At 41.2% G+C, this 13,600-nt stretch overlaps 1 protein-coding gene across 2 annotated transcripts; it reads right to left on the reverse strand.

Moving 5' to 3' along the window:
* Positions 1-1,595: 1,595 nt before the first annotated feature.
* On the reverse strand, positions 1,596-5,981 carry LOC127306177 (uncharacterized). Of its 2 annotated transcripts, none has more exons than XM_051336792.1 (14): positions 5,840-5,981; positions 5,558-5,711; positions 5,186-5,443; positions 4,857-5,031; positions 4,291-4,352; positions 4,048-4,211; positions 3,610-3,707; positions 3,391-3,449; positions 3,168-3,302; positions 2,863-3,092; positions 2,615-2,774; positions 2,293-2,374; positions 2,163-2,210; positions 1,596-2,065 (listed from the first exon to the last, which is right to left on the reverse strand). In XM_051336792.1, the coding sequence occupies exons 1-14, from the start codon at positions 5,911-5,913 to the stop codon at positions 1,848-1,850; spliced, it is 1,917 nt and encodes a 638-aa protein (XP_051192752.1). In that variant the 5' UTR covers positions 5,914-5,981; the 3' UTR covers positions 1,596-1,847. The 2 variants fall into 2 exon arrangements, with proteins under 2 accessions (XP_051192752.1, XP_051192751.1); XM_051336791.1 differs by having other exon boundaries at positions 2,163-2,213.
* Positions 5,982-13,600: the final 7,619 nt, after the last annotated feature.

The raw sequence follows: 13,600 nt of genomic DNA on the forward strand, positions 1-13,600 counted from the left end.
TTCTAGCTAAATTACAATCTTCCTATTTTTCTACACTCGAAACAAGCAAACTCTGTTTTTGGATTGCATCAATCACACCTGTATTGTCAAACTCCAAGATCACAGATCACGTAAAGGGATCATGGATGCTCTGGAACCCCAGCCGACAAGCTTTATATGCATCTTCAAAGATGTTTGCGACCGAGGGAACCTTGCTAGCATTCTAGCACTCTACTGGCAAGTTTTCTGTACATGGAAGATCAAAGCATTGCTAGCTGAATGTGAGGGAGTCTAAAATTACTGAACAAGTTCACTGCCTGCACAACATAACACCAAAGTTCAGTTAAAAATTATAGGAGCAAATACAAGTGGGCAAGAAAGTTGTGGAATCGCATGGGCTGGGTCTGGTTTTACTGACATTGGATTCGGGCGCACGATGGCGCCGTCGCATCCGCGAGAAGCAACACAGCCGCGGCGGGGCGGGGCGGCTTGTCAGCAGAAGGCGGCGGTGAGGAATCGGGCGCTCACTGGTCCATCGCTTCCGCGACACGGAGATACCAAGCTGGGGCAGGTCGTCAGCGGAAAATCGCGGCGATGAGGCGGACGGTCGCTGGCGCCGGCGCCAGCGTGTCCGTGAGATGCAGATGGACTAGGGCGCTATTGATGCTTTCTTTTCATGGAAGTGTACGATTACAAAGACTATACTGTACACAGCACTACGCCCAGCTGCAGATACGTATCGGCTGATTAGGGGATTCCAAGCAGCTTTGAGATGCGTGCGGATGATGACGTGTCATAATCTAAAGAGGGGCCTTAAGAGAGGAAGCGTGCGGCCCGTTCCCAGAAAATTTTCTTCCTAAAGTCTTGGCTCTGAAAAATGGAAAGACGGAATTTGATTTTTCTTCAAACATACTACCTCTATCCCCAAAAAAGCTACTCAACTTTATTCAGATACGGATGCATATAAATATGTTTTAGTTAATAATAGATACGTTTGTATCTAGAAAAAATTGAGAAGTTTTTTTTAGACGAAGGGAGTATTTCATTTCCCTAGAGAGCACGCGCAAATAGATATCTCGATGAAAATTTGGCCGCGCATACTAGACGTGCATACATACTTCAAACCTTTTTTTTTTCAAGGCGGATAACTCTTGGGAGCAAATGGGATTTCGCTCTCATTTTTTTTACAATCAATACCACATGTATTTATAGTAACAGATAGAACTTGGTAGAGATACACGAGCTGTCTTCAACGATTACAAAACAAAGTCTTAAAGATACTAGCATATCTTCGAGGTCTTCAAACTATTTTTTCTTGCAAGACACAATCTTCACTTTCTTGAAGTCAGCTAAAGATAGATAACAAACCATAGATCTGTAAATACCAATGTAGATTCTCCCATAAATTTAATTTGAGCCGCAGCTGCATGGAGCGCAACCATTAAAGTACTAAATCAACATCGACAAGAGTACCAACACCAGTATCTCAGAAAATAACAACCGACTAACCTTATCTCAGGGATTCGCTCTGTTGATTGCAACACCATCCTAAGAACTACATGACTAAATAAAAATAAGGCATGATTCTCACAACTTCAATAACATCCCTATCTTGCTTTGATCGGAAATTAAGGGATGATGTATTTTGCAGGTTCGGCCTCAAGGTACATCTGACAATTTGTCTTGTTTACGGACAGATTTGTCAACACATGCATCGCACACATTCCATTGCTAGTATCATCTAAAATGCCTAGTTTATTTATTAAGAGTATGCTCCGCGAAGGATTGACAAACAACTAGAGAGTTTACACCAAATCCTTGTATGCTTCCAAGTTCCTAGACGTAGTGACGTGATCACTAGAGAGTTCTCAACACTGTATTTCAAATAACATGGAGCCATGTGAGCTCACAACCGCTGAGATATCCCCTTTCAAGAGACTCCGGCTCTTGCCGCTCCAGACTTCAGTGCAGCTGCACAGGTGTTTCCTTGTCAACTTTATCCCTACACTCTTCTCTAGATCAGCCACCCTTACAGCGATCTTTCGGCTCACGGTGTCGATGTTGAAGAAGGCAACGTAGATCTCTCCTGCTCCATGGAAGCAAAAGAAGAATCAGTGGAATGAAAAGATATGATTATACTTCATGCTTGAATTGACGAAGGGGCCAGCTTAGGTACAAAATACCTTTGTTTCCAGTTGCGATCCATGCTTGTGCTCCACTTGTTTTACGTTCTGCTGCACAAAAGAAGATTGCTACTTAGGTAAAAAGAAGTGATTATTTTGTCCCACTAAATCATTAGGTAGTAATTTGTACCTCCTTCCTTGTTGGACTCAACTGTAGCACATAATCCTGAGTAGCTGCTTACAAGGTGTCCCTTCTCTGTTAGCTCCCAAACCTGCAGTTGTTGTTGGCAAAATATGATGAATCATGCCATAATTCACTTCCTAAATTGAATTATCAAGGTTACATTATTTGGTTATTAGAACAGTTTATAGCTAAACAAATCAAGCAACTTCATGACAAAATAAAACGTTAAAAACGTTCATGACAAAGAAAAATGACCCAATTTTTGCTCAGTTTCATTATATATGGATCATTTTTGACCTACCAATACCAGTGTGTGCGCTTAACTTACTTGCTTTGCATGACCTTCGCAGGTCGAGAACATTGGAGTCCGACTCGCTGAGCTTGCTTGCCAGGGGCTGACAGATGCATCCAAGCAACCGACATCATTGTGAATACCTGCTAGACGAAATTTGGCTTGGTTTTCTTCATTGCTCAGGGTAATTCCATCCCTGAATAACAGAAAATGTGTGGAACAAACAAAAGTCAATAAGTGGGTATTGTTTTCTTTCATGAATTGTTTCGTTGTAAGACACTTACGATGTTAGGAGAAGTTTTGCTTTGGATATGCAAAATGAGGCATTGCCGTTCTTGGTTTTGTAGCTTCTGCAAATATGGTCTTCCGAGGAACTACGCCATCCTCTGGCGCTCTCATCGCTGCAGGTACTGAGACCAATAACCAGCCCATCATTGTTTGTGTGTTCCACCGAATTCGAACCACTGAACTTCTCGTCGGATTTTGAAGTCCTTTCACTTTGAATATAATTAAACTGAAAAAACATCCAGAAGTTAGCTTGACGTTCATCATATGTTACAACATGGATATCTAATTATATTTAGTTTACCTCCTTGTTGTTTTCACTATGGTGATTTATCTTCAGTAGAGTAGGATGGGTAATTAGATTGAATGTATCATCATCAAGATGCCTTAAGTCGCCTCCATACATGAGAGGAGACTTAGCCATTGACCAAAGTAACATCTGTAAGGTCATGCGAATAGCAAAAACAAGGTCACATTTAGAATTTGAGACTTTAAGTTGCACCGTAAAAACAGAGTCAAGTACAAACTTGTGTTCTTTGCTCATCAAATGTGAGGTTGGTGCTTCTGTGAGGGCCCTCCCTAACACCTGTATATATATGCAAAAAAACATCAAGATTATTCCATTGATTAATTTTTATGGTATTAGATTTTCTGTTTCCAAAGACTAGGAAAATAGGTGGCTTCAAGGGTAACTGAGGTGTGCATTTAACCAAATTTACTACAGAGGTCATGTTATGAATCATCACCTGCATTAGTAATCCTGCCAAATGGAAGCATGTCTAAGTCTGGCCAAGATCTTCCTTGCAATCCAGTGGCGCCTATCTTTTTTGCGTCAGCAAAGGATCTGTGTATGGTATGATTATATATAAATTTATTGTTACTAGAAAACAAGAATAGCATATATAACCCATCTGTTTCTGTGAATAACACGCACACGATTTGCAAGAAGAATGTTTGACCAGAATGTGACAAAAATTGATATCATTGGATTAGTATGGAAAAACATTTTCTCAGTGATAACATTTTTATCAAATAATTCTCATATACATGGACTAATTCTTCAGCAAAGTAAATCGTTAGAAAAAAGTGTGCCTTATTCGTAACAATGGAAGCAGTACAACTCAATGAACGGAGGAATAACAAACAGTGCACAAGAATTATGTAATGTACATCTTTCAATTTACCTTGCGACGTCGAAATGCGGAAGAACATCTTTCCAGCTGTCCCAATCATCCCCTGTTATCCTGTACATGTCAACATGCCGAGTGATGTTCTCAGCCAATGCTGGAGTGACTTTGGTTCCCGGTGAGATGGACAGGACGACTGGTCTCTCAAGTTCTTTCAAGACCTGGAATTTATTTAAGTATTAACCAATTCGGACATATCTTCAAATTGTGCAACTGTTTCGATAATGCAGAGTTACATACCTCTGAAACAGCCACAATCTCTTTTGGGCTGTAGTCTGTGCCAAAGATGCAATCTACCTTCACTGCAAACAGAAGAGGTTGGGGTGTATTCATTTGCTGAGATTTCATATATGGCATGAAGGACAATACTCTGCTTCCGGGATTGGGAAGGGAAAGTTGTAGTCGAGCAGGTGAACCTATGCACCCAATAACTCTAGGTTTTTTCAATGCTAACTTAGAAACAATTAAGTCTAAGCAAAATGATGATTGTCGTACAACATTATAGTGTACTATGTTGCAAAATAAAAAAATGGAGAGAAAACGTATAGTATGTGGTTGTCAAAAGAACAGGTGACAGTTAATAAATGTGAATATAAATCCATCAAAGTTTTTTTTTCTCCCAAATAGCACAAAATTTTAACCTCAAACTTTATAGGTCAATCTAACCTTTGTACTACAATATTTAGATATTTTTTAAAAAAAAATGTACAACGAAAATCTTTAAAATAAGTGAGTGCCTAGATGCACCCGTGCTTTAGATAACCACTCTCGACTCACAATAAAATTTGGTTTGACAGTTGACTTACCGAAATCGACACCCCACTCAGCATACTGTCTATATAGAGACCTTAGGAATGCTCGTCCAGCTCCCATGTCTGTATTTACGCTCATAAATCCCTTTGACATCCAAGCACAAGTTCTGTGGGTAAGGCCTATATCGCTCGCGGTCCATTGCCGTCCGTCCTCTACATAGGCATTTCCCTGGAAAGAGATCGCAAATTTATAACTTGCATTGCAAATTTTCTTCCGGTTCAAGTGAAGAATTAAGTAAAATATAAAATCAAACCAACATTTGAATTTTGAAAGAAAGTCGTTTATTACCAAAAGTAAACAAAAAAAGACAATAAATCAGTACCGTGCCGATGTCGAGGATGGGCGTGCTGGCGTTAACTGCCTGTGTGTTGATCCCATTCATCAAATGGATGCCAAACTTCAAGCCCATCGCGTGGACCTTATCTGCGATCTGCTTAAACCCGTTGCCACCTTTGGACGACGGGAACCTGTCGGGGTCGGGAAATGGACGCCCCCATTGGTCGATGTTGTCGAAGCCGTATGAATTTGTACTCGAGCCGTTGACGTTCTTCCGGTACCAGAGGAAGTCTATGACGGCGTACTGCATGATCCGGAGAAATTTATATATGCATGGATTATGAATTTTGTTCATGTTGTTCGTTTAGTCTGTTGTGTTGAATTGAATGTACAATAGCCCAGATGAGTCGATCTTCACCTGGTATCCATGTGGGAGCAGCTTGTCCGCCATGATCTGTGCGTTGTGCAGGAAGGCGGCCTCGTCGATGGTCCACGAGAAGGAATCGTAGGAGTTCCAGCCTCTCGGTGGCAGCATGGCAAGCTGGGCATCTTCCGCGCCGCAACATCTACCCCTGAAATTAACGTACGCGACAGCACGAATGGATCAAGATTAGATCGAGGAAAAAGAGAATGAGAAACTTGAATTGCCCCCGGTGAGTAATGCATCGAGGCTAAGGAACGAGAACAGAGCAGAACTTACCAGAGGCAGAGGAAGAGCGCTAGCGCGAGGCAGAGATGGCGGCGCCATTGCGACGGAGCTCCCAGTTGGTTCATCCCAACCTTACCTCGAGATGAGCTGAGCGCCGTAGAGCAGAGTGGAGTGGAGTGGCACAGTAGGAGGTCTGATCTGATGGTTATGGAAGAGGGCGAGTGATGATTGATGTACTAAAAGGTCGGGAGTTGGGACTCCACGTGTGGATCAGGTCAGGTCAAGCCTATCCATGCAATGCATGCAGCACCATTCACGGCACTCACTCACGGTAGACTAGGCTTTCTAGTTGAGTTACTTGTGTGTGTATCTCCTCAATCGACCCCTCTCCGTGCTGGATATCTCTTGTAAATTCCCCACGAGGATGAATACAATGTGTGTTGAGTTCTAGACCTACTACGAAATCTAGGAGATGGATCTAAAAAAAAAAACTAAGGCAACTAAAAATGTGTTGCAACAATTAAAACACATATGTGAAAAACTTTTAAAAGCCTACAACAAATCCCCATTGACCACAAAAGGTTGTCTAGAAAAAAAATTAAAGCAACATATAGAGCATAGAAATCAACGTTTGCATAAACAGGAAAACAACTTTGCGGCTAAAAGCAACATTTGTAACATATACCCCAAAATATTGCAATTACGTCATCCGCATGTATGCAACAAAATTCATACGATCTTGCAGCTTGTCGAAATATCTTGTGCAACATCAAAGAAAGAGCTAATATCTTAGAACCTAAATTTGGACGCCAACCTTGCCGTCTCAAGCTTCCCGCTGATAAACCTCGCTCTATGGATCCCCATTAGAGTCGTGTTGTGCAATCCTGTTCCCATTCCAATTATCCCACCATGTATCGAGCTCGATGACTCATATGGATCATGTATTGAACTCAAACATAGAACCCAATGTCTAAACGAGTGATGGGTTTGTAGCATAGAAAACAAAAAATTCTACCGCAAGAACGGACAAAAACCAAGATCTAATGTACTAGATGATAACAACAAGATATATTGGAGACTCACCCTCGATGACCAAAAGTGTTAACAAGATCGGAACTCGTGGACGATGGAGATGTTCACTTGTTGGTCTCGAGATAGTGATGAAGATCCTTCCGGCGCTGCAAGCGGGCAACACCTTCGTACTTAGGCACACGTACGGTGTTGATGAAGACGTCCTCTCCTCGTTCCAATGGGGCAGATGAAGTAGTAGATCCCCGGGGAATCCTAGTAGCACAGCGACGTGGTGGTGGTGATGGTGGAGAATTACACGGATAGGGCTTCGCCAAGCGGCTGTCGTGAGAGGTGGTGGTTTTTGAGAAGGGAGAGGCGGCCAGGGTTTTAATTAAGTGGTAGCCCCTTGCACCTCCCCTCATCTTATATAAGGGGAGGGGCGGCCAAAGGGAGAGAAAGATCCCCTCCTAAGTTTTCTCTCTTTAATTTTAGGGATCTCGATCTTATCTCGATTTGATCTCGATTCGATCTTGATATGATCTCGATTTGATCTTATCATGAAGGGGTAGCCGCATGAGCCCATGGGCCATGTGGGCCCCCTTCTAGAACCCTCTAGAATGTTCTTGATACGATACCGGAAAAATACGAAACTTTTTCCCCAAAACCCTAAATAACATACCATATATGTTCTCTTTATCTCTGGACAATTCCAAAGCTCCTTGTGATGCGGTGGATCTAGTCCAAGACCTCGAACAATATTCAGTCTCCAACTCATATTCATGTATCAACCCTAAGTATCAACGAACCTTAAGCGTGTCACCCTACGGTTCGCGGATAATGCATACATGATCGAGACATCTCTCCGATCAATAACCAATAGCGGGATCTGGAGATCCGTAATGGCACCTACATATTCAACAATGACCTTGTGATCGAATGAACAATACACGTTGTAACCAAATCCCTTTGTCTCCGAGTGCCGGTCGCCGGTATGATCTATACCTAGTTCGATCTCGTTCGTGATAACTAATCTTTACTCGTCCCAAGTGATCTATTGTAAGGGTACATTGCCCCGAAGTGTGTTTTTGGTAATTAATGACAATCCTTGTGGAATGTTTTCATTGAGTTTATATGTAGGAATACTTCCTAGGTATTTCTTATAGTCAATGTATTGGCTTCAAGTGTGGATGCCATGAAGATAAATATATACTTTGGGTATTGGCATTGCGATCTTAAGTGTTTGGTTTCAAGAGAAGAATTCAAGATATGGCTCTAAGCCGGTGTCATGATAGTCTAATGAGTTGAGCTATAGATAACAATGGTTTGGAGCACGCAATCAAATGAAAAGTCTCTATATACCTCGAGATGTCATTATATAGCATGAAGAGATATAAGGTTGACCAAGATTAAGAGCAAAGATTGAATTTAAGTTGGTCAACACATGAAGCATAAAGATTGTACCACTTTAGAGCATGTGATCTTGTGGATGGTAAGCTTTATCAATTATGTTTGGTGAGGTAACCCACTATATATGTGTGTTTGTGTTGTCTATATGGGTCAGGTATCTCTAGAACTTATGCTTGAAGCTTTTCATCCATTTGGTGATAATGGACTTGTGAAGATGTGCTCAATTCAAGGTAGCTTTTCCATAGTGGTGTATGGGAGAGCAATCATGACTCTCCACGAAGCAACAATGATCAAGTGAGGAATTCCGGCTTGAGTGGAGCTTGAAGCATTGTCATCAAGATCAAGAGAGATGTGCAAGGCAAAGGTATGGCCTTTCTAGGTTTTCCTTTTACCGGTCTCAAGGTGCTTGTTGGGAAACTGGGTTATAGGAAAGACGGCCGCACTATCAAGAGGGGATTTTGGTTGGGTAACTTGATCGCATCGTGTTAGGGGCCTCAATCCTTTGCCTACTTTGCATCCATATATTCTCGTTGCTTCTTGGTGTTTCTATGTGTAAGGTTCTTGAGAGCTTGTTGCTAGCTTTTCAATAAGACCAAGTTCATCAAAAACGGAATTCGTATGCATGTTCTATTGCGTTTTCGAGTTTGGATGTCTTTATCGTTTCTTGACGTTGGGAGGCTTCCTCTCTAAAATGATGTAAAATCTTTCTGTGAGGAGTCTTAATATTTCCAAAAATTGGTTTCATCTTAATCGGAGTTCGGGAACTCTCTCAAAGTTTAGTTCTTTCGAGAAAACTGTGTTTGATGGGTTTCTGGCGAAACCGGCTGGGCCGGCCCATGTGTCGGTTCGACCGGTCGGACGCCGGGCTCCACGCTGGTGACCGCTGGATGCCCTTACTACGTGGCATTCTGGATGCGGGCCAGTGGCTGCCGGTTGTTTTGGCCCATGGTCCGGCCCGCCGGTCGGCCCGCTAGTCCTGCCGCCGATCTGTCTGGCCTATGGCCCCGTGCTGTCAATTTTGCTGCCGATTTTCCTTGCAGGAAATCCTCCAACGGATAATTTTCTCCCTTGGACCATAAATAGCCTTTCTTCCTCCTTGAGGAGGTAAGGTCAACCATTCTATTTACTCTCTCTCTCTCTCATACTCGATTGTTGAACCTAAAAATCTTGCTTCCTCCCCATCTCTTCCATGATCCTTGCATATGCTTGAGGGATTTAAAAGAGGAGATCTAGATGGACAACTCCACCAATCAATTCCTCCTCTAAGTGAGGGGAACTGTTGGGATCTATACCTTTGAGTCATTTGTTGATTTCCTCCATTGTTCTTCCTCTCTAGTTTCTCCATAGCATTTATTGTTTTGGGGGATTTGACTGTGAAGGATTTTACCACCCTTGGCGTTCTTTCTTTTGCATCGTTTCATAAGTGTTGAGCTCTCCATTACGATTAGTTCAAGTGAGAGACCGTGAGCTTGTTACTCTTGGAGGGGTTACCTCCTAGTTGGCTTGGCAGTTGGTGCTCCGGTGATCTCTTCATGGAAGATTGTGAAGAGGCCCGAGCTTCTCCTTCGTGGAGGTTGTGAAGTGGTTGTGGATCTTGCCATCTCTGGAGTGGAGGAAAAGCTGACCATAAGGGAAAGGCCTTTGTCGTTTGTGGTTTTGGCTCTGAGAAGAAGGTGTGCCTTCGTGGCGTTTGGGAGACCTTTGTGGCAACCCACATCTCTCCAACGTGACGTACCTCACTTCGTCTGGGGTAACCCGGGAATACATCTTCATCTCCCCGTGCCTCGGTTATCTCTATACCCGTGTTTACTTCCTTATGATAGCCATCATGCTTGAAGTACTTACATCTTGCTATCACATGTGTTACTTGTATCTTGTGCCTATCTTGCTTAGCTTGAGTTGTTATTGCACTTAGTAAAGCCTAGCATATTTAGGTTTTATTCTTGTAAAATAAATGTTAGTTTAATTTCTCATTCTCACAAGCCAAATCCGTAATAGTTTTTAAAACGCCTATTCACTCCCACCCTGTAGGTGACATCTCGTTCTTTCACCTAGTCACATGCTTGAAAGCTTATTGGATGTGATCATAATGAGAGGGCCCAGAGCTTATCTCTCTGTTATTTGGATGGACAAATCACACACTACATGTGCTTCGACTATCACTTTCAGAATACCCAATGCCACATTTATAATCACCCTGTTACGATGTGATGTTTGAATCGTCAAAAGCATTCATCTGGTGTTAGCGATTAACATGATCTAATGGTCTAGGGACTAAGTTACTTCGTGTTTGAGAGCCATAGTGAACATAATGACTCGATCTTATGATATGCTTACATTGGGTGTGTGCCATCATATCATTCTCCTAATAATATGATCTTGTTACCAACAACATCCAATGTCCATGATGGAAACCTTGATCATCAATTGATCAACGAGCTTGTTTAAACTACATGCTTACTAGGGACTCCTGCTTATTTATAAAACACATATTATTAATGTTTCCGCTTAATATAATTATAGCATGTTATATAGACATTTATCATGAACAAGTAAATATGATAATAACTAAATTATTGTTGCCTCTAGGGAATATTTTCCACCAACGAGTCGTAGGATCTTCATCTGGAGTGGGGAAGGAGCAGTAAATATATGGATGAGGAGCATTGGGATTTTAAGAAATTGGGCGAGAAGTAAAGAAACGGATAAAACCATGAAGAAGAAAGTGCGAGGAACCACATGTGGCTTTATATGGTGGCAAACAAGTCACCATGAGTGGTTGAACTGATTAATTGATTTGTTGATTGAGCAAAATATTTTCCCAAAACTAAAACATCAAAAGGAAATATTCTTGAGGTATTTTTTTTTATCTTTCTTCCATCTCGCTACTGAAGACGAGCATGTCATGCAATGTCTAATACAACTTCTTGTAAATAATTTGTTGGGCGTCCAAGTGTAAAGATTTGTAGACTAACAAGTTATCAATAAGAGAATACAAGGATGAATGAGCTCTCTTAGTCTAGCAACCTGAAATAAATACAAGATAACAAAGTTGTGTGCAAACACTCGGCATAGTTGTAAATTACATCGAGCACTTAGTTTCACAATATTTTAAATCACAATTACAATAAAATATTTATATATTTATAGATTGATAAGGAAACATTACAATGTATCTAAAGTTTGTCTTGGTTACTTTTTTATGCTTAATAATAGGACCGAATCTCGTAGCTTCACTACTAGCATATATCATGAAAATGCTAGATAAAACAACAAGTGTAGATATGTATATGAACTTGTCTAATGTATGCAATCACATCCATAAATCAACATAACCGATAACCATGATACAATATGATTAATACACATCCTATGGTGCACAATAACGATGACAACTGACCTATAAATTAAGGAAACACAAAAAAAGTACATGAAATGTGATGACATGATGTTTGAATAAATTTCGTCCTCCTACCAATTAGTAATGGTGGAGAAATAAGCAAATCCCGTTTAGCCTTTGTGAGATGATCCAAGAAAGCACTAAGTAAGAATTATTTTTATGTTTTCTGACACTAGGCTATAATATCATCCTTTCTTTAATCCATCTAACACTACCATCATAAACTGGCCAAGTGTAGAATCAAGAAGGAGATACGACCATTATCAATAATAAAGACACAGACAATACATAAACAAGATAGTAGCTTCAAAGCATGGGATAATGCATAGCAAGAAACAATAGATACACCGTCACAAGATAACCTAGATAGTCATCATAATGTACGAGAGCTTATAGTCCAATCCCCATGATCAATCAAAATTACACAATCTGTTGGCATGTAAGGTATTTATGGGCGATTGATTGTTTTCAATTCTTCTGAATGTGTCAAAAAAACATAAGTCCAACTTTCTGAAAGGAATATACCCGAGAGGCAATAATAAAGTGGTTATTATTTTATTCCATGTTTATGGTAGATGTTTATTTCTCATGCTAGAATTGTATTAACCGGAAACGTTAACACATGTGTGTCCAGTAAACAAATAAGAGTTCCTAGTAAAAGCCTCTTGTTTAGCTCATTGATTAGGTGATGATGATGGTTTCCTGATCATAAATATTAGATGTTGTTAATAACGGGATTACGTCATTAGGAGAATGATGTGACAAACACACTCAAGTAAGTATAGCAATACGGTGGAATCATTTAGTTTACATTGCTATATGAAACGCGTACGAAGTAGCCTAATCCTTGGACCGTTAGATCATGTCAATCTGACACCGGATGAGTGCTTTGATTATATCAAATGTCACACCGTAACAACTATAAGGGTGGCGTTGGTACACTAAAAGTATTAGTTGAGGCTCATAGATCAAGAGTCACTACTAGGAAAAATCCTATCTACTGTGTGTTTTTGGAGGTTAGTCGCGCGCCCCCACGCTACGCTATCACGCCACTGATAATATTTACCTGTAGCGTGCGCCACCCATGGTATAGATAGTGTTGTACCTGAAGCGTGACTTCCCCACGCTAAATATAGTGTATCCACACTACATCTACGTGCATATACCCAAAATAAATTCTAAAAAAATTACCCCAAAAATAACTAGAATTTGGATCTCAGGGTTTATTTAGTTTTTTGTGGTTTTGGTCCATATATTTGTTGTATTAGGTGTTGATCTATTATTTCCCATAATTTCGTAGCCTAATTTTTCTCATTTCTCCGTGAATCGACATTTTTTTGGTGTTCATAGCTGTGAAGAACAACTTCATATGGCGCTCCCTCGATCCCCGCAACAGTCAACGGGCGCGGCAGCAGGCCCAAGCAGCCGTCCTTGCTTCGCTCGCGGGCAACAGGCATAGGCAGCCGCCGTCTCACCCACGCTCCATGCCACACGCTCCATGCCACGCCCGCTCTCCCCGCCCCTGCGCTCTCGCATCGAAGCTACAGTGCCATGCGGCGGCGACAGACTTGGCCGACAATGGCTGGTGCGGCACCAGGCGACAGCAGCAGCGTGAGCGCGTGCATGTTAGAGGAGCGAGGTCATGAGGTTAGAGATCTAGAGAGAAGAAGAGGGATGTGAGCCCATGAGGGAATTTAGCTAAGATCATACGGTTATCTGTAAGGGCACGTACAATGGGGTGATGTCAGCCTTCCCTTAGAGATGCCATGTCAGATTTTTTGCTTAGTTGGAGAAGAGAGAATGAAGAAAGAGAAGGTTATCTTCACTTAGCTAAGGAATCATCTTTTATGAAATAAGAGAAGACTATTTTCTCCACTGTATCACATATGTCTTCTCTTAGCAACAAATTTCCCACCAAAATTAAATTATTAATATTAATTGCTTGAGATGGTCGTAAGGATTAATGCATTGTATGACTTATATCTAATATCTTC

This window comes from Lolium perenne, chromosome 6 (assembly GCF_019359855.2).
Source record: "Lolium perenne isolate Kyuss_39 chromosome 6, Kyuss_2.0, whole genome shotgun sequence".
NCBI lineage: Eukaryota > Viridiplantae > Streptophyta > Magnoliopsida > Poales > Poaceae > Lolium > Lolium perenne.